Genomic DNA, 27,062 nt, shown 5'->3' with positions numbered 1-27,062 from the left:
TGCTGACTGCACCATTACTCTGTCCCAGTGTAACTGCAGCACAATTATGACTAGCAGTGCCAGGGCACAAAGGTGGCTTCTTCTCCCCTTTCCCTGTGCAGCAGACGCTGGATGCCAGCAAGGAGAGCTCTCTGAGCAAGGTGCACAGCACATAGGTGCTGCCCGCAACAAACCCATCATCAACTAAAAACGAGCAGCCATGCTGCATCCTGTCAACTGGTGACATAGGTCACTGACCCACACCTCAGGCCTGCAGGGGAGACTTGCAGGGTATGACGGTCCCGTTGGGGAGCTAGAAAGAACAGACCTCACAAAAGAAGTAGGATCCTTAGAAAAGACTGGAGATCAGACTGCTGGTACACGAGAGAAAACTCAGGCTGGGTTTTGAATTCGTCTGGATGTGGATTAAAGTTTCTGTGGCATGCAGCCAGCGTTAGATTTAAATGTAATATGAATGGCAAGAAAACCATGTGAGATATAAAACACATCAGTCTGAAAACACATTTAAAAGGAGGCAAGAAAGCAATTTTGTTAGTAAGCCTGACATTTTCTGAAAGAGGACAATATAACTAATCGCTGCAACTCAGTTCCAACAGACCATGTGTGTTAACAGGAGATACTGATGTCGTTTAAAAAAAAATAATCCAGATTTAATTAAAATAACTATGTACATATGAGACACATAGTAAAGGTCCTCTCTGCTCCAAAATGCCCTTACAATAACTTTTATATTACAAATGTATCTTCCAGCGTCTGGGTACACTATGATAGATTCTGCAGGGCTATACATGATCACCTGAATTCAGACAACGATACTGTGCTTTAACATATACAGTGCTTTACTATTATTGTTGTTGTTTATTGCCATGATCAGAACTGAGCTTTACAGTGATGCTTTACAGAACAAAAAAGAATGCAGGCTTTGTTTGCCAAATTTGCATCTGATCAAACATTAAAAAAAAAGGGGGGGGGGAAGGGAGGAGTATGCTTTCATGAAGATTTACTGTAGAACAGCAGTGTCTTCTAGCTCTTCCAAGCAACTGTTCTCTACAAGGCTTGTACCTCTTCCTGTGTGGCATGGCCTCGGTCAGCCTAGCTGCTGAACTGGGCTCAGGGAACACCAGCATCCTTCTGAAGATTGCTTTTACAGTTCACCTTTCACTGTTTAGTTTTGACTGAAATTGCCCACATCTAAACCTTCTGGGCTGAGCCATTCTCCTCACTGTATGCATTTGCCTTGTCACAACTTTACTTTTCCAGCAGCTGTCACCCACCCCGAGGCACAGTCATGATTCTTGCATGGCAGAGCTGTGCTGTGCAAGTACCACTCCTCATGGCCACTGACCAATGATATGGCTGACTGGACAACACAAACCCATCAATCTAACCACCAAAACCGACAGCATTTAACCCACTCTAAGAAACAGCGTCCTACGGTGTAAGCTTAATACACTGCTCATTTTCCCTTAAATGATATATGCTGCAACTCTGAATTTAAAGCATCTGTGTACCCTGTGAGCCTGAATGCATCTATTTGCTATTCAGCCATTGAATCCCAACCATATACCCGTACTTTCTCCATTGAAGCATTTCTAGCTAATGTCTCCTCCTACCGCCGTTGCCACTCTGCCCAAGATGACAGCAACGGCCAGCTGGCCACAGCTGTCAGCATTATAACTTTTTGTGCTAACTGAAAAACTTTATCCTGAGGTTCCATTGCAGCGACTGTGGAATGCCAGAAGCATCCTCAGACAAGGCTCCCCACATATGGTACAACTTATAATGCATACCTTCACTATTAACCTCGAGCCCAAATTCTCCCTTTGTCCCGCCTCCAAATAACTGCTCCAGTGCTGCCCCTGCTCAAATCCGTCCTCATCCCTGAAAAGCTTTTGCATTGTTTTTGGTTGGGTTCCCCCTCCCCGCCCCCCATCTGCCAGAAAAATGTACTGCAGGCAGAGATACTGCCCCATTTCCCCTGCTTGTCCCAATGGGCCACTGGCCAGACTGGGCCACTGGCCAGCTACAGATCCACTCGTGATTTCAACACCTACAGCAGCGTTTGAAGCTAAGAAAGCCAGGTCAACCCATGGTGTGCAATAGCAGTTTTGTTGGCCTGACACACAGACAGAAGAAAACCAGGACTTTTAGCGAGTCTCCTAAACCCCAAAAGACATTTCTTCTGAATTACAAGGTGTGAATTTGGCCAATTTAAAATACGCCTTGTCTGGTACAGGAAGATCTCAAAACGGTTCAGCCAAACCCCCGTGGTTTACTATTACATGGCTCAGAAAATTTAAATAAAAAAGGTAACAAACAATCCTCAAGCTTTCACGAATAAAACTAAGAATTTCCTTTCCTCAAGGAGGGGCAGCACGCGGCCTCCCCACGCCGCAGCATTTCATTTCTGCCCCTACCAGCAAGTCCACAAAGCGCGGAGCCCAGCCGCCGCTGCGGCCCAGGCCCAGTCCCAGGCCCCGGCCCCGGCCCCGGGCCTCCTCCGCGCCGGGCACACGCAGCACCCTCCGGCCCGCGGCCTGCCCCGCCCCTCCCCACCGCCCCACCGCCTCTCACGCCGCCGCCCCGCCCCGCCCCACCCCACCCCGCCGCCCTCTCGCCTCAGCCCCGGCCCGCCTGCCGCCGCCGCCACCGCCCGCCGCCCCCAGGGCTGCCTTCGGCGTCCCTCTCCGCGGCGCTGCGCTGCCCTGCCGGCGGCGGCGGCGGCGGGTCGAGGCCCGCGGCCGCGCGGAGGAGGGCGGGGCGGGGCGGGGCCACCGCCCCACAGAGGCTCCGCGCGCTGGAGGAGGGGGTCGGAGCGGGGGCCGGCGCCCAGCGCGGCGCAGCGCTCAGCACGAACACACGCAGCGCCTTTTGTATCTAAATCTTTATTAGAACAATCCCCAAGAGCTGTAAAACAGTGAAGTAACAACAAAATTAAACACTTCGGTTATCAAAGATCTTTAAACAATACGTTCCCGTTTCTGCATAGCAGAAGCAAACAGGTTTTAGAGCTCAAAACTGTCGTGCTCATGTTAATTTGGTTTTGGCAAGATGATACTATAACCTCAATAATCACATGAATGAAACAGTAACCTCCCTTCCATTTCTTAAGCCTTAAAGAAACCTGTCTTGTGATTTTACAACCCGTTATTTGGGACAAACACATGTGGACTTTTTGTAGCGTAGAGGAAACAGACAATTTTAATATTAGTAGCACTAGTGTTACTTAAACATGAAGAAACAGGTACCTTTCTAATTTGATTACAGAGCAGTACAAATAATGCATTACCTCAAAAATCATCGCCCGTATCAAAAGTTAAAAAAGGTAGAATAATTTATAAAACACTTCCAGAATAGCAAACGATCAGTCCTGAAATGGAGAATGAACTTTTCACTTATGAACACGCAAACAGATGCATTACAGTAATATACTATGTATTTGCCAGCTTTTTTCCTTCTGTTCTAAGTAGCAGGAGCCCAGCTCTCCCTGCAGTTACACAGGTACAAGACATATGATCACTGCAACTGAAAGCAGAACAGGCCCTACGCAGAAGTTCACTATACCATAAATTAAAGCTATAAAAAAATCTACTACTGAAAACAGAACAGTCTTGCATTGTTTTTATTAAATTATTTGCAACACCACAATTGTCATGATGTGTTTTCTCCCGGACCAGAGAGTCTACTTTCACGATCTGACAACAGCAACGGGGAAATTGGTGTGTGCTGCATCACGCAGCTCAAATACATCTGACATCTTGTCTGCCATTCATTTTATATCAGTTAATTTGAAATAGAGAGAGTACTGTTTTTCCTATCTAGCCTTTTCTGTTTTGTCGCCTACATGGTGTGAATAAACTTCAAAATATAAGCCAGGTAAAATAATAGCCAGTAAGGCACTTTGTCAGAGAGGACACAGCTGTCCAGGCTGAGCAATTGGTCGAAGGGAGACATTCTATGTTACTGAAAACAGTCAGTCTATTCTTCATAATCGCTTCTCTGACAACCCATTTGTAGAAGAATACTTACTGACTGTCGCAGAATCAGCTTGACATTGCGTCCGCCAAAATATTTTTTTCCTGTTCTACAGCAGAACATGCAACAGTAAAATATTTCATACTGTTAAATACTAATGTTAGAAAGACTATTCAGCACCCTTGCAATGCCCAAGAATCAGCTGCTGAATACTACTTGGAAAAAAACCCAAACCCTCAGCATAAGAAATGATCCCATCTTTCTTGTTACCTTGTTTTCTTCCTGGGGTCACTTTTTTTTTTTTTTTTTTAATTTTTTAAATTTTTTACAAAATTTGAAGGCTTGACATTAAAACTTTGGTATAAAACATGTAAATGAAAGCCATCCATCAATATGTTGTGGGGACACACAATGAATCCAACCAGAACTAAACCAAACATGACTGCATGGATATGCTAGCAGGTGTTTTCTACTGTCTCTAGGTTTCTACATTCTGCTTGTCCCAGATCCTCAAAAGAGTTCTTCCTATTCATGTAAGAGGGTCTTTCTGCAGAGCCACCCTGCCTTTCCAAAGCTTCTGCCTGGAGAGGAGGCGCCCAGCCAAGGGCCAGGCAGGACCATGACGGGCTCCCGCCGGGTTTTCCCCTTGAACATCTCCTCCTCTACTGCACTGTGAGCATGGAGCAACCGCCAGCCTTCTGCCACCTTCGTCACAGGACTGGCCTGCACCTCATGGAATGGGTGGGCATTTTATCACAGACTCCCGTGGGCTCAGGACCAAAGCACATATGACATATTTTACCGTGTTATAGTAGCCACATGTTCCGCTCTCTAAAGTCAAGAATGGAATTTTGCATTTCTTACTAAATCAAGGAACAAAGTAAATGTCCAAATCCATAAATGTCACTACTAGTACCTCCTCTGTGGTGTAAGTCTGCAGACTCTGGCCCACAGAATTAGTTAGGAACCAGTATAATAAGTTAGTCTTAAAATATTTTAAGTGATTCTTTCCTAAGTAAATACTTGCATTAATTACTACTTAATTCATTAATAGCAATTTATATTTTAAAAGCCAATTTTAATATTAAATCATTATGATTTATTAATTCAATTTATTGATTACAAAATCTACATGGTATTGCTTTGTATTTTCACAGTTCTCATAATTAAGAAAATGGCTTTTAAATTTTCTTCTCAGAAATGATAATCACTTACATTCTAAATAATTTCACAAAATAGTGAGTGGAGTAAATTTATACATATATATATATTTTTACTGTATATAAATAATAATACAATTTAAAACTTTCACTTTTAGAAATTCCTTTAGTAAATGCATAGGTTTGTTACAAAAGTCTTCTAATCAAATAACTGTATAGTATTTCTATTATGTTTTATTCCTAGTAAACTCTATGGTTACATTCATATGATAAAAAAAGCACGCTGTATTCAGAAATACACTTTTTCAGTTGAGCTCCCAGTAAGACACTCAAGTCCAGTAGAAATATAGATTACTTAATGTTTCTTTAGCTGCAAACTAAACACACAGTAGTATTAAAAAAAAAAAAAAAAAAAAAAAAAGCTTTAGCACATGGACTGTAATCAGACCAGCAGCTTTTTTAATCACAGAATGGTGACACACACCCCCAAAAGTTACTGACTTAATTCTCAGGAGAGATTGGATTAATGGGGGGATTGTATATTCAATGGCATGCACATAATGAGAAAGGAATGATGACGATGATGAAAAACTTGATCAGTAAAGAGTCTGATTTTTTTGGAAGGTAGGTTTCTCAGCCCTTTCTGAAAGTCAGGTTTACTCTAGGGTATCTCAAGAGGGGTTATCAAAAACTGAAGGTGCCCACAATCAGTAGTTACGTTCAAAACTGTACGCCTTTATTCTACATTGAGTCCTAAACTGAACCACTCATTTCTGCTTCAGGGGGAAGCGCTACAGTGCCCCCTGGATTACAGAGAGTGCATATGAGTATCCTGTCACTTGCACCTCAGTTCACAGGATTTCAAGATCCTACCATGGCCATGACTGCAATCACGTAACCACATGAGCATCAACATGACCACAGACCCGTTGCAGGAAGGACAGTATTTCTGCCTTTGTAGCAAATACAATCATGACAAACTGAAGCCGTAAGTTAGAGAGCAAAATCACTTTGGGATGTGGATCATCAGAAAATTTTGCCCAGAAACTTGCATTCAAACCATCTGGAAAAGAATTTGCCTTTCTCTTTGTGACACAAACGGACACCTGGGGCTAGAAAAGTATTTCCAGACACTGAACCCCTGTAACAGATCTGGCAAAGGTATGGCACGTGCCACTGCTGGAAAGCAGACAGTAATGAAATACCTTATTCAGTACGGTGGAATCCATGAAAACTAGGGGCAGGCCTCAGTGTGGTTGGGTCCTTGGGCATCCACGAGACTAACAAATTAAAACCTTTTCAGCTCAGCTCACGGCAGTAACAGACTTGAGAAGTACTCCAGTGCAAGACTTTTTCCATGAGCAGGGCTGTTTACTAACCTCAGTGACAGTTCTATTAACGGTGGGGAAGGGGGTCATAAAATTGAACAGAATGTTAATGTACTTTCTACCAACAGATTTTGTACTAATGACTGGGCAAATTTAATAATCGAAAAGCAAACTAACCCTTTTGGACCATCTTTCAGTAGCTAAATTATTCATCCTGTATCACGAGGAGACTCAAGTTCAATGTCTTAACACCTTACTGTGTGAGCCACTGAGATCCTGGAGACCCGCAGAGAGAGCACACCCAGCACTCAGCACCTGCACAGTCATTGCAATGTCTCGTTAAGAAGCTAGGCAGAGGCAATGGAATTCCTCATGCACACATATGGCCAAGACTTTCTTCCAAGGAAAAAGAGACTGCATTTGGTTTTCCTTTCAGTGAAGCTCAACTTCCTCATAATGTAGAACACAACTGGAGACTCGTTAGAGATAGGAGGATATTAACACAAGTGCATCTTTCTTGGACATTGGCTAAAAATGATACATTCACCATCTTGTACTGGATGAAACCTCATTTGTGTGAACCACAAAGCATTTCAAGTGCAGTGGAACCTTCTCTCAGTTATATCATCTTTTAAGCACAACTCACAGAAAACTTCACTTTAAGCAGTATCAACTATAGTCTTCTCTGACTACCTTCTTTGGGACCTGCAGGGTACCATCATTTCTTAAAAAAGACGCAGTTGTGGATGTGATTAAAATATCACTACATTTTTCAGTGTAGGGAATCATTAATGCATGTATAATCACAGTTTAAATAGCTGTGTACCAGCTTGTACAAAAAAATACAATCATAGCACCGTATTTACAGATTTAGTACCATCTCCTGGTTAACTAGAGAGTCTCAAACTATCTTTTTATGGCTAATTAGGTTATATGTTAGTGCTTTCAAAAAATTGCCTGAATTTCTTTTACAAATATACACTTATAAAAAGAAACATTATCAAAACTGCTGTCATCTAAGGCAGCAACTTGTGTTACAAAAGTTATTAAAACATCGTTATAGACTTAAAAAAGCTTCAAATTTACAATTTCCTTTTCATAGGCACTCTATAAACTAAAACGTGGCCTTGTTTTCACAGCTGTTAGTTAAGCATTTAAACTAGTTAAATGTTACCAATGTTGCTCATTTTTTTAGATATAAGCAAAAGGAAAAAAGAATCACCCATTTACCAGAAGCATCATTTACAGTTTTTACTTTTGCCTACTTTATACACGTTTTGCTTAAAAGTGACACTGTTTTGATGTTGAGGTTTAGTGTATGTTATCCCACTGCCTTCTTCGGGCTTAGTTCCTTCTTCCCTAGAATTCGGTGAAGGCTAGCTGACATGAAGTAGGGTTTTGCTGTAGATCCATCATTTCTTTCCAGGTCTTCACCTGAATTTACACAGCAAAAGCAGCCAAAAGAGCAAACAGCAGTACAACCACACACACACACAGAGAATTGAAGAAAGGAGAGAGCAAAAGACCCAAGATTAAAAAAAACCCCCTCAATCAAGGCCAATTTAGCTGTATTGTTAAGTTGATGAAGGACACTATAAAACTTCTATTTTCTCAAACCAGAAGAGATTTTACACAAAGCAGAGACACAAACATCTAGCCATTTTTAAATGATGGCAAGATATACTTTCTATTCTTTCGTTCTTTGGTTTGGCAGTATAGGTGGAAATTTTCAGAAACACTTATGCCTCCACTGAAGCCTGGCATTTTGGCTACTTCCTGCTAGAAAATTTGTCCCAAAGAGAGCTGTGGATTTAAGCACTTTTTAAAACCGGACCCTTTTTCACTGCGTAAGATAAAGTTCTTTTGAAAACCTGATGCCACAAGTGCACAATATTCTGTATGATCTCCTACTGTCCATTACTGAATGGAAGCACAGGAAGCAAAACAGAATATGAATTTAAAATAATGAGGCAGACACAGTACTTTTTTTCCTACAGAAGGTCACGACTAAAATCACTGGTCTGGGTTCAGCCCAGTGTTTATGCCATGCAGTAGTCACAGACCAGTGATGGACAATCTGGAGGAAGTGTGCAGTGAAGCACAGTCACTGCAACTGCAACCCTGCAGAGGCAGACAATTGTATCTGCAAAGCCAAAAGAGAGCACTAGTTGTAAGGAGTGGCCAAAGAAGTTAGAATAAGCAAATCTTCATATATCTCCATGGCAGTATGTACCACGTGTCTTTGGAATAATTAAAAAGAAAAGCTGTTAATTTTTGAGTGCACCAACAAACTTTCTAAATTTTATTAGTTTGATCAATTTCCCTTTCACTCTAAATAATAGTAATCATTATTTTTTTATTTATGATTTAGCTTATTTCTTATTAGTGCTATGTCTGCCTGTGATCATGTTTGTTTAGAACCAAAGTCCGTAACTTGAGATAAACAGGATGTAGCTCTCAACTAGACATCAATTTTCAGTTTTCTGACTGATTTTGTTCCTGTGATTCTTTGGCAACCCAGTATTTCCAGAACCACTGCTAACCTTAGTTCCTAGGGAAGCAGGGTTAAGAAGGTGAGTGTTCAAAGGAAAGAAAGAATTTATGCTATTGTAAGAGGAGAATCAGTATTACCATGTTTATCTTGCCTCAGTGATCCACTGTGCATATGATAGATCAAGCTTATGACTATTTCAGTATTCCCTTAGTATTATCAAATAATTCACCAACTGCAAGAACAGTCACTGCCATGTAACTTCTCTTAGGACCAACCAGAATGACTTTCATTATAGAAAAATTGTATCTATTTCTTGAATTCAGTAAATCTAGCAAATGGAATGTATTTTGGAGTAAGTACATCCTCTTCTTATAATCATGTCCTAACTTGAGACCAACAGATTTCTTTTGTGACTTTAGTATTCTCTGACTGGACACACTGAACAGCAATCCCTTTAAGAGTGCCCATGATTGCTTGCTGTTGGGGGGTCCAAAGGACAGATGGTGTTTTAAATGGTATTTTACACAAATTTGAAAGTAATTCAGCATAATACTTTGTTCAGGACTATTAAGTTGAAAACTAAGGACTGCCTATATACCAAAGAAAAACCTTGTTATTAACAAAAGGTTTGAGTGAATCACTGCTGTACAGGGCTCTTTACAAAGCACCCAGAAGCAAACCGTTAATTAAAGTTCTGAAAAACAAAAGCCAGGTACCCCCATGAGCCATATAGCTACCTTCTATTACTTCAACTAATTAAATTTGAATGCTAAAACACTTCTGCACTGAAGAATGCATCAAGGAGCCAGGCTGAAAAGCAGAATCAGTTTGTTTTTCACACAGTCTGCTAGCATGTCACCAGGATTCTGTAAGGAAGGGATAAGGTGGTTTTCTACTCCTCTTCCCATGACTTGCAGGTTATTAGTGAAAGAAAATGTAGTACTTACAAAAGCAGAGGAAAAGCGTGTCGACACACATTGCATAGACGCTGAAGAACCCATGTGCAACTAGGTAGGAGCCAATAATGACCGTCTACAAAAAACAAACCACAAGAAAACCCCAAATTTAGTTTGGCACTGATGTCGGGCAGTGTTAAAACAAGTCAGAAGTCTAGTCTGCTAAGCATATTTGGGAGGATTTAATGGCAGCTCTGTAATTCTACCAAAGGTTACTACTGCTGTGGAAAAGGATCACAGGTTCAAGACACCGTATCCTAACATGCAGTTCCTAACATTTCCAGCTGCCTGACTGGAGCCATTTCAACCCCCAAAGAGAATATACAGCAAGAATATTCTGAACTCCTTCAAGATTACTCTCAAGAACCACTCATCCTAGAGGTGTTCTGGAGTCTAGGGAGGCTACAAAAGGAGAAATAGATGCATCACAAGTCCCTTCTGTTAGAAGCCACACTGTCATCAGTGCCTCACCACCACTCTTTGCTGCCTGGGAAGTCTGAGCAAAGCAGATGTGAAACCTTTTTCAGTTTTTCTGAAGGTGCAGAGTCACTGCAGTGTCACCTCTGCCTGAAGGATCCAGAGGGCTAGAGTGTAAGCAGATTCAATGGATAATGTGCCACTGAGAGGATGACAACGAGAGCTGTTACACCATGCCTTGAGTAGTCTGAGCACCTCAAACTGCCCTCAGTGTTCAGGAGATTAGATGGTTGTCTTACCAACAATGGCACCCAGTAGTAATTTAACGTTGGTGCTTCCTGTGCAAAGACTGGTATTCTCTGTGTGAAGAAAAAGAAAGCAAGAACACCTGCAAGAAGCACAGAAGATTAGTGATTCCTACGCTAACTCTGATTTCCTAACACCTAAAGAATGGATGAGACAAAACAAAGACAACAGATCCAAGGTTGGTTTAAATAAGTTTGTAAACAATCAATTCCTCAATACTAGTTATCTGCTGGATCTGTATTCTGACAGAAGAGATATGTAAATTAATCAATTACCATAAAGATATTCATGGGCCCAGAAAGACTTTAATGAATTGTTTTGTTTCATCATTCTACTGGATTTAATAGCAAAATTAATTAACAATTATAAACAAGACAATGACATGGGATAAAAAAGACCATTGGGTGGATCTTTTCTAAAATAAAAAAAGAGTGAGAAAAATTCTGCTGCTTTAAATTTTATTGCTTGAAGAAATACTTAACTATTTCAGATTAAAAGGAGAAATGGCAGTGCTAGTAATAAGCATGACAATAAGTTTAGAACAGACCAATGCGTCTACAATAGAAATCACCGAAAGAATTTCTTCTCAAAGAGGACAAACACATTAATTAATTTCAGTATTTCATGGCTTACATTTCAGAGAATATGTTTCAAATCAAATTTGCTACCCCAGTGTGAAAGTCATTCTACAGTAATGACAAAATATTTTAGATCTGTTCTTGGTATTAATTTTCAACTTTTGATTAAAATACAATTCATTAGTAATATTTTAAAGTATACAGAATATAAAATAAGGTTATTTGTAAAATAATGGTTAGAAACTGCTGTGACCATTTAGAAAAACCGTAAGGGAGTACTGCCAACTTGAATTTCTGAAAGTGCTTAATTTAAAAAAAAAAAATCACTTTTCTGTCACAGAAGAACATTAATAAGATATTTTGATATTTACCAATAACTAAGAAAACCCTGTAAGGATGTTAGAAATATAGAATATTTCTTTTACGATAGCTTAAAGCTATAATGGGCTTGAATACAGCAGAGCTTCAGGCCCATCTCCTGCAGACCTGCACCACCACCTCTTGTATGCATGCTGTCTGCTACCAGGTGAATCTCATTTGCAATTTTGTTCAGTTCTTATGAAAGGTGAACCGATTGTAGCTGACTTTTTGGGTGTGAACTTGGTTTGATCTAGCTATGATGCTTTGGCTGCATAAGTCCTTGTGCCAGCAACACATGCAAGAGCAGTAAAAGCAATTATGGAAAAGATGCTGTCAACAACACACCAGGGTGCAAGGGGGAAGGAGAAAAAAAGAAAAAAATGTGGTTTAGTTCAATCTTGCAAAGCCTAGAAACATAGGAACAGCTTCCCAAATAGTTAGACCAATGAGAACCTCCAGCTGTTAACTAAGCATATATGAATATGGCAGGCATACTTGTAGGTACCAGATAATAGAACATACCATTTGGAAAAAATTGATTAGCTTACCTACACCACCAGCAACAAGAATTTTCCCCAGGAATAAAAGAAAGTCTGTAACTTTGTCCAGAACTGCAACTCTGTTCAGCAAGGGACAAATGATACATCATCACAAACCAGACATTTGTATTCTTTATCCTTAAAGCTATGGATAATTGACAAAACATGACCAAGAAGCTGTATTCTGCTGGTTTCACAGGCTGACATACAACAATGCAGAAATGCAACACTGAGATGAGCTTTGTAACAGCCTAATCTCATGAGGCACAAAAGCACTGAGCCTCTTGTTGAGTTAGGCCTTAATGCAGCAATACTGCTACAGTACTTGAAGACTGTTTATTGCTCCTGCTGGTTAAAAAACCCCAAAACATAACATCAAAGTATTTTTATTCCAGCCTTTCTTCTAGGGTCACAGATAAGCCAGCCTGGAAGAGGCAAAGTACACACCAAAACAAAAAGCAATGTTTGTGTAGATTGCTGATAGGTCTTCTCTTCACTTGGTCCTATCTGGCCGCATTTCATGACCCCATAACATGCCAAATCTACTATTTTAAGATATCACGGTACAATACTGAAGGTAGGAGTCCTCAAAGCAGGCAGACAATCAATCACAGATGAATGAATGAAGGTAGACAGAAAAATTGACAGTAAATCTGCAGCTCTCATTGAAAGCAACAGCAGGAAGTTTCTGCTTGAAATCCTGCCAGCCTGTCATATCAGAAACTGCAGGTAAAAAAGGGATGGAAAATGAGCTTTGTATCATCTGCCTCTTGACAGCACCGAAGGCTATGGATATGGTAATATATAGCACTGACTACCATGAAAAATAAACATTAAGACATATTAAAGAGAACAAATCATCATTAACCTGTCAGAATTCAGAATTAGCAAAATACACAAGATAAAAAAATCTCCACTTGAAACAATAAAATTATATGCTTGGCTTTTAGCTTTGCTCTTAATCAGTAAGAGCAAAAGCACAAAGGACAGTGAGATGATGTTCTGAAAGGAAATGAAGGCAGCTTCTCTTTCCTATTGCACAGGCACAGGTGTGGACACCACTGTACCAGTATTAATGCAGGGTAACAGAGTGAATGTACTCCATTCTCCCATCTCCAATCCTTTCCTCTTCTTTCTTAAGCATCATTTCCATTTTCCTCTTTCAGCCTTCCCCTCCATTCCTCTCCTCCTCCCAGTCCTTCACTTAATAATTTAAACCACCTAACCAGTTTTACTGTGTCTCTTGTTTGGTAATTAGATTGTCTGCTATTGCATCAACATGGCCTGCTCCTAAGTTATTCTCCCATTATATTTTGATCTCACAGTAGTACAGGAAGAGCCAGGAACAATGAAGAAAACTACTGATGAGAACAGGGAGTTTGGCAGCAGTCTTGGTAGTGGGAAAAAGGGAAGGGGAGGGAAATTCCCAGCACCAAGGGAGTTCTGGTATGTTCAAGTTACTGGTTTTGAAAGCAAAGTACTCTCTCTTCTCTACTGCCACTCTCTGACACCCCATAAGCTTTCCGGATGAATCTGAAGACTTAGGTCTTTCTGCTTTCCTTTTCACAGACAGTGAGTGGACCAAAGCTCAAGAAACACACAGCAGATCATGAGCACCCCATTCCTGTATATCCATAGATCTCCTCTCAGGGGCTCCACTGGTTCCTTGGAGGCACTATTACAACCTACTAGGTGCTTATGAATTTAAAAGAACAATCACAACAAAACTGTTAGATTATATCAACTTTGCATAGGTTACTGTGCTGGACAGCCTGCTGTTACACAATGAGTGTTAGAAGTGAGGGCCATGTCTGAGGACAGAAGCAGCTTACAATAATATTTGGAGGAGACATGGAAGAGGAAAGAAGTGTGTCTTCAGAGTGCAAGAGCAGGAAATCTTGACATTTTCAAGGACTGGGAAATGGCCCCTTACCTCACCACATTCCGCATAAGCAAAAAGAATGCTTCCTTTGCCGAGGTGCAGAAGTTTTTACCATATATGGCAATCTGCAAAATAATAGTAGCTGTTACATATTTTAAATAATTAGGATACCTCCTTGTATGCCAGAATCTTACTGCATGTAATGCATAGTTCTCTCTAATATGTGGCCTTGAAACTCAGATGAACATGAAGCACTGCCCCCAGTCACCTGTTGCCTCTCAATGCTTCCCACCATGCTGGGACAGAATATTATCCATCTTTCCTCTTCAAATCACCTGGTGATGAGCATGCCACCCGTTGTGATCTTGGAGGCAGTAGACTGAGTACTCAGTTTGCCAAGTAGAGCAAATAAGGTACTTGCTGAGGGATTCTTCTCACTTTCCTAGTTACCTACACTAGATTTATAGTCAGTGGAAAGGAACAGGCACTTGTAGAGCAGAAGTGAGTTGACTCCTGTAGGTATCTCCTTGGACCTGATGCTGCTCTCACTTAAGAAGAAATCAGCAATACCAGTATCAAAAGTCAGTGGATTTACATCCACATAAAGTAAAGCAGCTAAAATTATTCAGGAACAAAACCATTTCTTCTTCCCAGAATAGTGTCCACAAGTCTAAGATACACTAGAACCAGCAGTCAGTTTACCAACTAAACAAGACCGTAAAAAAGAATACTTCCTCTTCAAGATGGCATTAATTTGAAACATCAATTGCATGAACACGGATTATAACGGACCCATTACAGCCACCTCCTTTGAGACAACAAGTCCGTGACTGTACCATTCAATCACTGAAATTGCTTCAAGTCGGAACATTCTAGGCTGAAATCTATATATGTTTATTTAGGTGAAAATCTGGAATTTCTCTTCTGGAAGCTAAGAAGGGTTATTTTAGAGAAATATTACTGCTGCTGCTGGTAGAATTTGTGCTTTTAACTTCCAGGATGAAATAGAGATACCACATGCCTTCTGACCTCCTTATCCAAACACTGTCTCCAAACAGAAGTGTCATCAACATGCGGCATGAAACAAGCTAATATTCCTGTTGAAATCAGGATTTCAATTGCTGAATCAGAGGGGAAGTTAACCAGTTATGCCATCCCTTCCAACTTACTTTGAGGGGTTAGATAGACAGACAAGGACAGGCATGAAAAGAGGGTGAGTTTAGAAGAAAAAAAAAGATATCTTACTTTTTCATGGTAGGACCACATGCATTTCCTGAAAACTCCCACAAATCCCATTATTTATTCACCAGACTCTAGTACTGCTGGCTGCTGACCAACCAGTAGTGGCTAGGGTATTTTAGTGTCCCAGATAGGGGAGAACACATGCAGAGACAGCACATACCATGATGTAGGCATTTCTGTTTATAAATTTTAAGAATCTTTCCAAACACCAGAAACAGCATTTGAGGCAGCAGAGTAGAAATCTAGTGAAGGAGTTCTGTGTACCTGAAAAAAAGGAGAGAGTGCATCATACATAGAACTCATGAACAGTCTTCAGAACATCGAAAGCTATTCAGAAGAAAATCTTAAATTGTGACAAAAGCAGAAACTATTTCTCTTCTTCTAGCTATGGACTCTCTTTCTCAACCAAATTTAGCTCACTAGCTTTCATAGATCAGATCCACATCCCACATGAACTTTGCATTAAGTTCCCAAGGCCATAATAGACTGAATTTGAGTACATCAGCACAAATTCACTGGCTGCAAATGGAACTACAATGGCTAAAAATAATGTGGAATTAGTCCTTCTAATTGGTGAAAAAACATCTTGGGAAAGTAAGGAAGTAATTTACCAAAGGAGGTCTTAATAACCTAGAGCAGATGCATAAATCTCACCTTTCAGTTTGTGATCCAAGTACTCCAGTATTACTCTAATAAGCTGGACAATTGCAAGAATTAAGGCTCCAAATGCCAGCGAACCTGTATGGTATCTAAAACAAAATAAATGACTGTTATGTTGTGTGTATGTGTATAGGTACAATTATATATGTATGTGCATGTGTCTGTGTGTATATATATATATAAAAATCAAACTATAACTGGAGAAAGGTCCATTAGTGGGAATTACATAAATTAATGGACTTTCATCCTGATCTGTCAAAGAGAGGAACAGGATGAAGCCATTGGTGCTGTTGGTGCTTGTGAGTGCTGTGTGTGTCTGCCTGTCAATCTGTGTGGCCAGCTGTGTATATATGTGTTGTATACATGTATTTGGGTGTGTGCAGCTACTGGGAGTACCTACTCAGCCTTGTAATTGGTTGAACCTGGGGGCATGAAGCTGCAGCAGCCTTGCCACTATTGGGCTACAGGATTCAGTCTCCCCCTAACAACAACATTTTCCTGATTGTACTGGTTTTGGATGGGCTAGAGTTAGTTTTCTTCATAGTAGTTTGTAGGGTGCTATGTTTTTCATTTGTGATGAAAACAGTGTTGATAACACACCAATGTTTTAGCTATTGCTGAGCAGTGTCAAGGCCTTTTCTGCTTCTGACCCCACCCCACCAGCAAGCAGGCTGGGGGTGCACAAGAAGTTGGGAGGGGACACAGACAGGACAGCTGACCCCAACTGACCCAAGGGATGCCCCACACCATATGGTGTCATGCTCAGCAATAACAGCTGGGGAGAAGGAGGAGGAAGAGGGGGACTATTGGAGTTATAGCATTCGTCTTCCCAAGTTACTGCTACATGTGATGAAGCCCTGCTGTCCTGGAGATGGCTGAACACCTGCCTGCCCATTGTAACTAGTGAATGAATTCCTTACTTTGCTTTGCTTGGGTACACAGCTTTGCTTTACCTGTTAAACTGTCTTTATCTCAACCCACAAGTTTTTGCACTTTCACCTCCCCCATCCCACTGGGGGGGAGTCAGCGAGTGGCTGGGTAGGACTTGGCTGCCTACCAAGATTAAACCACAATGCTGACTGATCTTTTTCATTTGATATTCCAAGTCTGGCTTCTCTAGATGTAAAAACAGCACTTGTTGGATACATGACAAGGCTCACATCCAGCTCCACAGTCTTACCGTATGGCTCGTCCAAATGAAGAGAAGAGTGGCCACAGTGGAATATCAGCTGGTTTCCGAGAAGCCCAGTAATAAGAGGCAAAGGCACCAGCAAGGGTACACTGACCCAGTGCAATTGCAAAGTTCACCAGCCACAGAAAGACAAAGGCATTGGCTAACTGGAAGATGAAGATGTACTTATGGTACAGGCTTTCTCCTCCATAAAAAGCAAAAGTACACTGAGCACCCGGACACAATTTAGTCACATTGGTTGTGTTAAAAGTCTGTAAAGAAAGAAAAATAAACATAATGATAAGCAATGAATTCTGTGTACACAGTCTCTGAAGTTTAGCAGCTTAATACAAATAACATAATTCTGCTTGATGTTTCATTACTTCATTCAATACTGCACTCCACTCCAGTACTATGTAACCTGTTTAGATATTAAGGTTTCATATTAATGTCTTATGCAGGTGCTTAACTTTAAACTATGCAGTTAGAAAACAGGGCTGTTCACCACATGCCTGAAACCCACATAGATGGAATTTGAATTTCAGAAATCTACTTTTAAGGTACATAAACACTTCAGTTTCATTAAAGAAAACCTGGTCACATTAAAAAAAAAAAAAAAAAATATTTACTTGAAAACCAGAGGCCAAATCTGCAGTTTGGGTAAATCACCACAGTGGAACTGGAATCAACTGACCTATGCCATTTTATACAAGCTTTGGATATGGTCACAACTTCCCTTACCTATCTCAGAGTATTAAAACAGGAGTAGTCTTTACATTGAATTACCTCTCCCTATTTCTGTTGTTCATTTCATGTGTTTGCTCAGTTTGGGAATGAGATAAACCCAGTCAATTTCTAATCCCTTTTTTTAGTGTTCAGACAGCAGCAAGGTGGGGAATTGTTTGGGATATACATAACCACAGCAGTACATTGAAATTTAAACACCTGAAAATAACCTTGATACAACATTTGATAAATATTTCTAGTTTTGAAAAAATACTTAAATTCAATCCCACAGTCAAGTCACAACATTTGACTGAAGACAAAATTAAAAAAAAAGACATATTTTTGGAGCTTCATAAAGGTCATTGCTGTGCCAAAAGAAGCTAAGCCTCTGCTTCAAAACATGGATGGTCCTTGGACAAGTTTGAGGCATAGCTTTCCAAGTCTTCCATTGCCTTTTGAGGACCACAAATTAGAATCCTCATGAATTCAAGAACACTCTTCCAAATAAACCTGTATTTCTGTGTCTTCCTTTCTCACTCTGTAAATTAGAACAGTTAATATTTACCTGCCTCACAGGACAGTTTAGCAGAAAAATTAATTTATGTCTATAAAATGCTTTGAACAAAGAAAAGTTATCTGAACACTATTTTCAGATTTAACATGAGGAATCATTACTTAAAATATGCACATTTTCTACTAGCACTGCATTTAATAGTGATTAAGAAATGCAATTAGTATAGATCTTACTATAGGTAAATATTTGTTACACTTACCTCTGGGTCACAAGTCAGGTTTGCATACTTGCACAGTGTTTGATTAGCCATTACTTTATACACAGGTTCTCCTGATGTAGCCAGAAAACTGAATGAAATATTTTAAGGACAAATCACAGAACTGCAGGCTTTGAGCAACTTAGGATTCTGCAGTGGGTAACCACAAGCTCTAAAGAACTTGTGCAGATAACAGAAAAACTGCTCTTGCTATGCAGAGACACGTATGAAGGATTGATAGACAAGACTGAATACTCTCATTACTTAGAGAACTAAGGCAAACTCCATCCTGGAGCTGTAATAACCCTTGAGCAGAATGGGCAAGGGGAATAACCTTGAAAGTTGACTCAGTCTCTCCTGCATATCTACCTTTGACGAGGCAGATTATGCAGTAGTTCTTTGACAGTTCATATTTTGGTGGAAGTAGACACATTGCATAAGGATAAATTAACATTGTCCTGAACTGCAATAACTGACCCTCTTTGCATGTGAAAGAACAATTTGTTTTCAAAAAAGCAGTTTTCCCCTTTCTGATACCTTGCCAAACCCTTGCTGTTCTGGGAACAAACAGACAGTTTAGAGAGGATTCAGTGCACTGTATGTTCTCTCACTCCTTTCCTATACTCTTCTGAACAAAACACACCTGGAGCCCACCCCTCCCCTAGCTAAGAGACCATTAACATCAGGCCTATAGAGCATGCAGCACATTAAAGGCCATATTCACTCTTTGCTGAGGGCCCTTTTTTACCCCTTAAAGTCAACCTTATGTAGTACACAAGGCCTTGTATGATCCTCCTGCCTTGGCATGAATTTTAGTCCAGTTCTTTTTAATGAAATTAAATTCACCATCTGATTTGTACAACACATGCAAATGTGCAGTGAGGAAGAGTGTACCAGTGCAGCAAGAGCTAAGTGACCAAATAGCCTTCTTAATGCTGGTCTGGTTAAGGTGAAATAGCAGAGAAGTATCTAGTCTTGCAGACCAGAAGACTGTTCCTCCAGAGGTACACAGGCAGAAGGATACACAGCTGTCACAGCCCAGTAGGAAATACAAATTGCAATGAGTATGAAGGTGACGATTGGGTAGAACAATGTAGACATTATATAGCCAATAGCCCTATGAAAGAAACAAAACATATCAGTAAGCTACAACGATTTAAGAAGCAAGCTTTTTATCAGTTCTCTTCTAGCATCATCCTTTTTACTTTGAGCTACTTGTTGATACTGGTAGCATAATCTAGTGCTGGGACCTCAGAATAGTGCAGGTTCTTTCTCCAAATGTCTTCACATCTTCACTTTCTCATTTCTACCACTCCACCTTTATTGGCAGCACTACAGTCAAGTTTATCCATTTGCCATGTTCAAGACTACCTTCTACTTTCTCCTTCTCCATCACTGCTTCAGAGATCCAGCTCTGTTCAGGTCACAAACCCATTTCAATCACGCCTCCTAGCTGACTGCTGCAGACATTACCCTTTATTTCCCTGTCCGACTCTGCTCAGCTCCTATGCTCTTCCTTCAGCTCCTACACACCTGAAATTACCTCTTGCTACTTTGTATTTGAGGACTCTGTTCCCAGCCCCTTTCCTGCCTTAAGTAGTAACTATTTTGGGACAGGGATATTCACCTTGTCTTTTTAATGCCAGGACATGCTAACGCTTTCCTGGGACTATGTGATTTTCCTTGCATGTGCCATAACTGAGTGGTGCTCGCCTTTGGCTGTTGGCCAGCAGAAGGAATAATGGCTGTTCGCTGTTGACAGCTGAGAGAGCTCCTTTTAACATCAAGGCTGACGTCTTAGAGGCTGACATTCTATTAATACTTCTTGTGGCTAGCATGCAATTTGTGAGCCTGAACTTGAGCGTGCCAGTTCCTACTCTGCCAGGGACGACTCCTCTGTAAGAGAGTCGACACAGCCCCTCTGGGTAAACTCGCTGCAGCTATCTCAGACGCGAACACCTCCAGCTGCATATCTCACTGGATGTGATTTCAGAGAGCATGCGTTTTGTTCACTGAAGTTTGCAGGTTCATTCTCTTCACATACCTGCCATCTACCTCTTCCTGTTACTCTAAATTTTCTTTCCGGTGACCCTGTAAGCTTATCACAAGCCTTTTTGTCTCTTAGTATTTCCAACAGTATTTCTCCTATGACTTGTGGCACTTCTGATGCTATCTGTTTTATAGGAGGCAGTTTCCAGAATGTAAAAGAGACAAATTTACTCGGTTCCTGCTGCTAGGCTAGTAAATGCTGGGGACGGGGGGGGAATGCAAGGGAACTGTTGTGTGCAATCAAGAGGTGAAGAGCAACAAGTCAATTACTGTCCGAGTCTAGAGTTGTAAAAGTCCATTAAGAGTCACACAGGAGGACACAGGCTTATGCTGTCTGAGAAATAATCACTACGTATTAGCAGTGTTCAGCAGTTAATGGTAAGCCTCTCAGTTACCACTAAGACCACAGACAGTTACTCCAACAAACTGACTAACAACTGTTAATTATTTCTAACTATGGATTTCAAGTCAATTATTGTAATATATATTGAATATATATATATTGAAATATTCAATATATTGAAATATTGTAATATTTCAAGTCAAGCATTGTAATATTGTTGAAAGAGTAGTTAAAAGGTATTGAAAAATGTAATTTGATTTCCAGTCATTAGCAGCTTATTTTGCACCTTCCTGAATACAGGGCATGGTCTGTTAGGTTTACAGTAATTACATACAGTGTTTCACCTCATGCATTACGCATGAGAGTAAAAACATCACCCTCAAGTGACCTTTCCATGCTGTTGAAAAACTACAGAATGTTATTAATTCTCAGCAGCAAGTTTATGAACTTTCTGAAATCCTTCTACCTGTCAAGGTTGTGAACAAAAGTGTTGCAGTGTTAAAAGTGTTACTGGATTTTAATGAACAGGAATTAGAGTACAATTCAGTGCTGCCAAAATTAATTGCTATGCTCTAATTGTACAGTAGCATAAGACAGGAAACAAGTACCTGGCTGAATGCAGAACTTCAGTATTTCTTAATCACATTACAAAAATCCCAAATCCTGATTCCTGAGAACCACAATGTCAACAGAGATGGCAGAAAACTACAAGCAAGTGCACACAGATAAACTCAGAGCTAACTCTATGTGCTCTAACAGAGCTCTGCTTCCAAGCCTTATCAGATCTTAGCCTATTTGCAATGAAATCCAAGGGCCTGATGTTTTAAGTCCATTTCTCCTTTGTTATATTCCCATTTTTTTTAAAAAAAAGAACTAAGTGTTGGCAGTGTGTAAAACAGGAACCACTGTGAACAAAGTCTATGCAGATTTCAGGAAACACAAAATGAAGAGGTCTCCTAGGCCTTCAACTCTCATATCCTGCTCTGCTTTCTTCTTTACTCAGAGCTGAAAAGAAGTATCTTGGACTGCACCATATTACAATGTCTGGTCATGGAAGTCTCCTTTTCTCTCTGCAGATTTATGCATGTCCACGCAAAAGTTTGACTGGAGCCAGAAGAATCCAGTCTTTCCTAAATAAAAGCCACAGCCAAAACACCACCAATCCTCTACCACTAGTAAGTCATTCTGGAGGCTATCCAATGACAGAGCAAAGTTGGCAGCTATAGGTCCCAGGCTCCTATTAACAGTGTACCACACTCAGCATTTCTGCTGATAAACCTTCTTGCACTGAGGATATGTGGTACCACTAACAGTATAGGTACTCTTCAGGCAGAGAGCTGAGAGATAAGAAATGTCTTACTGCAAAAGAGAAAGCTCTTATAAAGACAACCTCATTAACAGAGAACTGGCAATCTTTATACTACCTGTTCTGCTCAACAAAGCCAGTGTTGTACTTAACCCCCAACTTTCTGCCCTTGGTAGTGCAAGATGAAGCTCAAGAAGAGTGTACTCTAAGGATCATTTAATAAAATTCAAAATATATTAAAATTAGACAAACATACCTACTACCTTCCTTCAACAGTGCAATAGCAATCCGGATCCGATTTCTTAGGAAGATCAGCATCAGTATGATTATGACCTCAACAACACAAAGTATTATCACTGTAAACAAACAAAAAAAGTTAGATTTATCAAGAATTGAACCAATATGCTGCCTCTGTAAATCATACAAACTTGCTCTGAGGTCAGAGAGCTGAGAGCACCATGTCCCAGAACATTTCCTCTCTTAGTTATGAGCAGTGTTTGAATCATAACCCAGATCTGGTTTAAAGAGTCTGCTTCAGTCTGATTTCTATTTGTGTCAGTTCAAAACCTACTTCTGCAGTAGGAAGTGAAAAAATTCTCTGGACTTCATCTAGAGAAGACAGAGTCTTTAATGCCTGAAGCACATTGCCTCTGACTCTGAAACATATCTATTAATTTTGGGTGCTTCAGATGGTTAAACAACATGTAAACCAGCCCAGCAGTTGTGGATGGTTGCACACAGCAGGATGTCTCCTCCAGCTGAAACCAAGAAGTTTTGTGGAGGGAGAGGAAGACAGGACAATAGTATCCCTGAGCCTTGGCTTGTCTGGAGTTTTGCAAAAGGACATGGGAATTAGCTTCAGGTCCCACAGCTTAGACATAGTCTCAGAATCCAGACCTAAATAGTCACAGACAATGTTAAATTGCGATCCCAAGTATTATCAATACCCGCCATCAGAACTGCAGGTGGCAAGTGACCACTGTGGTGCTTAGAGCCACAGACTTCGTTCAGAACAGTTTTTCTTACATGCATTTCAGCACCTATTTTTTATATGGTTCCCCATGAAGGAATGTATGATCAGGTTTCTTTAAAGTTGGTCTCATTCCAGTTCAGCTCTGTTAACTTAATGTAGCTTGTCCGAAACATTGTGAAACAGGAAAGCAATCTCAGTACATGATAAGTTCTAGACTAGGACTAAGAGGATCTACGTTTTCTTCAAGGATATTTAACTGCTTTGCTGGATGACTTTGGAACAGTAATTTTATTCCTGAGTACCTCAATTTACTCATCTGAAAGTGACACTGACCTCTAGATAAACTATATATTGGCTGCTAAGAATCAGGCAGGGGAAGAGTTTGGAGAGTTACAAGGAAAAACATGATAAAGTCCTAATACTCTCTAGGGATAACATACTAAAAAGCTCTGCCTCAACAATATGCAGAAGATGCCTCATGAGCTCAATGATCCAACATAGACTTAAATGAAGACACAAAGCAGAGATAGGAGATTTAAGTAGTAAACTACTGCTCTATTAATTTAGCTGCCAATAAGGAGAGGCAGTGGTTTAGGTTATGTCCCATTCATCATCAGTTAGTGTCTGTGTGCCTTCTAATAGAGCAGAAACAGCAGTGCAAGTAATATTCAACAGGTATTTGTTCTCTCTTCTATCCCTCCTTCCCTGGGGAGGGATGTGTATACTGCAGGCTGTCTTGCTGCAGTAGGATTTTGGTTTAAATACACTGCCCTTGTAAGAGAAGGCAATGAAGCACTTTTGAAAATAAAGGTGATGAAATTTGTGATGGTTCATTCTAGAGTCTTAGATCAGCCTCCAAGAAAATTCAGTGACCTGAATGTAAACAGTTCTACAAAGAAGTGTAGAGTTATTAATCTCATTTCTGGGGCCCTCAAACAAGGAGAATAAACAGACTGGGAGAGAAAAATACCCCTCCTTATGCAACTTCATCAGGACTAACTTAGTTATTGCCTTCTACTCCCTCATTATGAAGACTGAACACACAGGAAGTGGAATGCTAATAACACAAGCATTTTTCACTCTCATCACTAGTGCAATTGCATTATCTCCCCTTACAAATATACTAGTCTCCTTGCAAAAAGTATCTTGCACAATACAAAGAAAGAGAATTCTGCTTACTTCTCTGAGTGAGAAGATTTAACAAAACAGAAACTGTAGCAAGACAGTGATTGACTGATTGATTCTCCTGAATATCCATTAACAGATTCCAAGTTTAAAGGGCACTTACTAAATGCTAACCATGTTTGCCTCAGTTGCAGGTACACTCTGAAGTCTGTCTGGAATCCAATGTCGTAAACAGTGAGGTCAGATCCAGGTATTCCTTTAAGATGATCATACTCCCAGTAACAATGCCAGATGCCTTTTAAAAAAACAATCAATATGAAATGAGTGTGTCTGAAGAGTGCAAGGACAAGTTCTTTAAAAAAATCTTTTACATGCCAAGTGTTTTGTCCTCAGCATGTCAGGTAAGCAAAAACCAAAAATGCATTACTGTGAGACTACTCAATTATAACATCATATGTATAGAAAAGAAGTATCAGTACACGTCAATACAGACTAAGCATACTGTGGGTAGATAATTCAGGTTACTACCTCTGGTGCTAAGTATCAGCACAGCTGGATTCTTACTAAATTTCACTGCCATTTAAGCCCTTCTCACTTAACTGTGTCTAAAACTAGGCATTAATTCTCCCAATTGTACAATTTAATTGATGTAATTACTGATTTTCCTTGCCCAAACTTAAGCAATAAGGAAAAAGGCTAGAAGATTACACCTACCATAACCTATAATTCCAATCACACCAAAGATGAAAATCCAGAAGAGGACCCCAGCCGTGAACCTCAATAACACAAGGAAGAGCAGACTTACTATCATTGCAATGAACAGCCCACTAGAAAGAAAAGAAAGAAATACAGGGAAAAAAAGTGTGAGAATCTTCACTTTTTTGCATGCCTGTTTCTCCAATTAAGGGTCACTTCATCTCACGTAAGAGGATGATTTGTAAAAACGTCTTTCAAAATATTACTTACAAAATACATCCTCCCGGCTATTATCTGCTATTAGAAACAAATAGCTTATATATGATGATCTCACAGGGCAGAGCCAGAAATGTTTGTATACACCAGGTTCTCAGGTTGGCTCAATGGGACTAGTACAATGCCTTTTTGGTCATTTACAGAAGCTGAACAACTTTTCAGTCCATGGTCTAGTCTACAGTTCAGAAAGTTAAACTGGAGGAATAACTATATGTGGGGAGGTTGCTGTTTTATGTCCTCCATTAAAAATCCTTGCTTGCAACTAGTAAAGTATTATTCTAGGAGTTTTCCTAGAAAAAAAGAATTTAATTTAGAAGTAAAACCAGTGACTCTTTCTACCCATCAGAAGAGGAAATGATCAGGGTATGGTGATGCATAAAAAGAAACTGTTAAGAGCCATAAATGGGGACCCTAGAAAAGACATCTACAGTATCTTCCCTTTATCAAGTCTGCGGTAAGGAAATACTTGTTTTCATTTCACTCCCAGAAAGCAAAAAATGACTTCAAAAGGCCTTTTTACTCAGTGAGGCCTTCTAAAGCAATGTGAATAAAGTAATGTGAATAAAGCAATGTGAATAATAATCCCATCGAACAAACATCCAGCTCAGATGCTTCACATAACATTTCATTTCTCAGAATTTTTACTAGGTGTTACATCAGAATTTTGTATTAGTACAGACCCCCCAAAATTTAAAAAGTCTTGTTGCTTGTGTTCAATAACTTCTCTTCTGAACTTTCCCAGCTTATTTAGCCAGTTACCAAAGATAAAAAATGGGTCAACCTGATCATAAACAATCAAAACCAGATGTTTTGGGCAAACTAAGCCAGATAGGCAGAGGGACAAGAAAAAGAACATCAGCTTATTTAGTTAAACCTTTGTAAGCTCGTCTTAAGTCCCAGCCCTTTAAAGACTTCGGAGCATAAGGTATTTTCCCTTTCTGAATAGCTTGTTTGAAATTCAGAATGTAGTCTTCAAAAAAAAAGTTGTAGTTTTGGAGCTTATGAGACTATTCTTGAAAGCAGTAAAGTTACCTTTATCTAAAGTTATCTTTAGATATACATGAGTCCTAGTAACACCAAAACTGAGTACATAGTAACAACTGTCCTCAGTAGACTGAATTCTCTAAACTGAGGCTTGAAAGCAGCTGTTCTTTTGGAGTATGCTGCAAACACTAGAGCAATTCCATATTCGATTTTTAACCCAGCCTCCTTTCATGATCAGGCCTTCATTGTCATCACCAAAACTCTGGCACTTAAATATGTTTGTCCAGAAATTGTTTGATGTATGCTACCATTTGGTGAGAAGTGTGAAGAAAATTCTATCCAATTACTTTAAAAGTAGCAACAATTCCTTATAAAAATATGATATTTGAAATGTGGGAACTGGCTTTAGTATTTAGTTCTTCTGTTAAAAAAATGGTCAACTCTCTCTCCAGCCTGTCTGTTCAGTGGCATCTCCTTTGAAAGAATCTGCACCATAAGACTGACCTCAATAACAGATCTAGGGGGAACTGAGCTTGCCAGTTGTTTCTTGCCACTGACTATTGTGAGCACAGCAGTAGACTATGAGAAAGCTGTCCTCCTGCCAGTGACTTAACACCTTTAAAAGCTGACAACTTCTGTTTCTGAACTGCCTAATTCTCTATACTAAGTTTATTATCTAAAGTTTATGTATTTATTGTTGTGGATTTGCATTCAGGCTTGAACTATGTATGCTTAGTATGTGCATG

General features: G+C 40.0%; 1 protein-coding gene across 1 annotated transcript in view; it reads right to left on the bottom strand.

The window, feature by feature from the left end:
• Nucleotides 1–5,199: 5,199 nt before the first annotated feature.
• Nucleotides 5,200–27,062, bottom strand: part of SLC44A5 (solute carrier family 44 member 5) — a 105,521-nt gene continuing 83,658 nt past the window's right edge. The window contains exons 10-22 of the mRNA XM_049808621.1: nt 25,075–25,187; nt 24,524–24,655; nt 22,519–22,618; nt 19,589–19,681; nt 18,568–18,655; nt 17,078–17,340; nt 15,892–15,986; nt 15,398–15,501; nt 14,047–14,120; nt 12,123–12,193; nt 10,630–10,718; nt 9,905–9,989; nt 5,200–7,897 (exon numbers count right to left, since the gene is read on the bottom strand). Coding sequence (XP_049664578.1) covers nt 7,785–7,897; nt 9,905–9,989; nt 10,630–10,718; nt 12,123–12,193; nt 14,047–14,120; nt 15,398–15,501; nt 15,892–15,986; nt 17,078–17,340; nt 18,568–18,655; nt 19,589–19,681; nt 22,519–22,618; nt 24,524–24,655; nt 25,075–25,187 — 1,420 coding nt within the window. The 3' untranslated portion in view covers nt 5,200–7,784. The remainder of the gene's footprint in view (nt 7,898–9,904; nt 9,990–10,629; nt 10,719–12,122; nt 12,194–14,046; nt 14,121–15,397; nt 15,502–15,891; nt 15,987–17,077; nt 17,341–18,567; nt 18,656–19,588; nt 19,682–22,518; nt 22,619–24,523; nt 24,656–25,074; nt 25,188–27,062) is intronic.

Source organism: Accipiter gentilis, chromosome 8, assembly GCF_929443795.1.
Source record: "Accipiter gentilis chromosome 8, bAccGen1.1, whole genome shotgun sequence".
Lineage (NCBI taxonomy): Eukaryota > Metazoa > Chordata > Aves > Accipitriformes > Accipitridae > Astur > Astur gentilis.
Note: the sequence above shows the minus strand (reverse complement) of the source record. Positions and strands in the feature narration are given on the sequence as shown.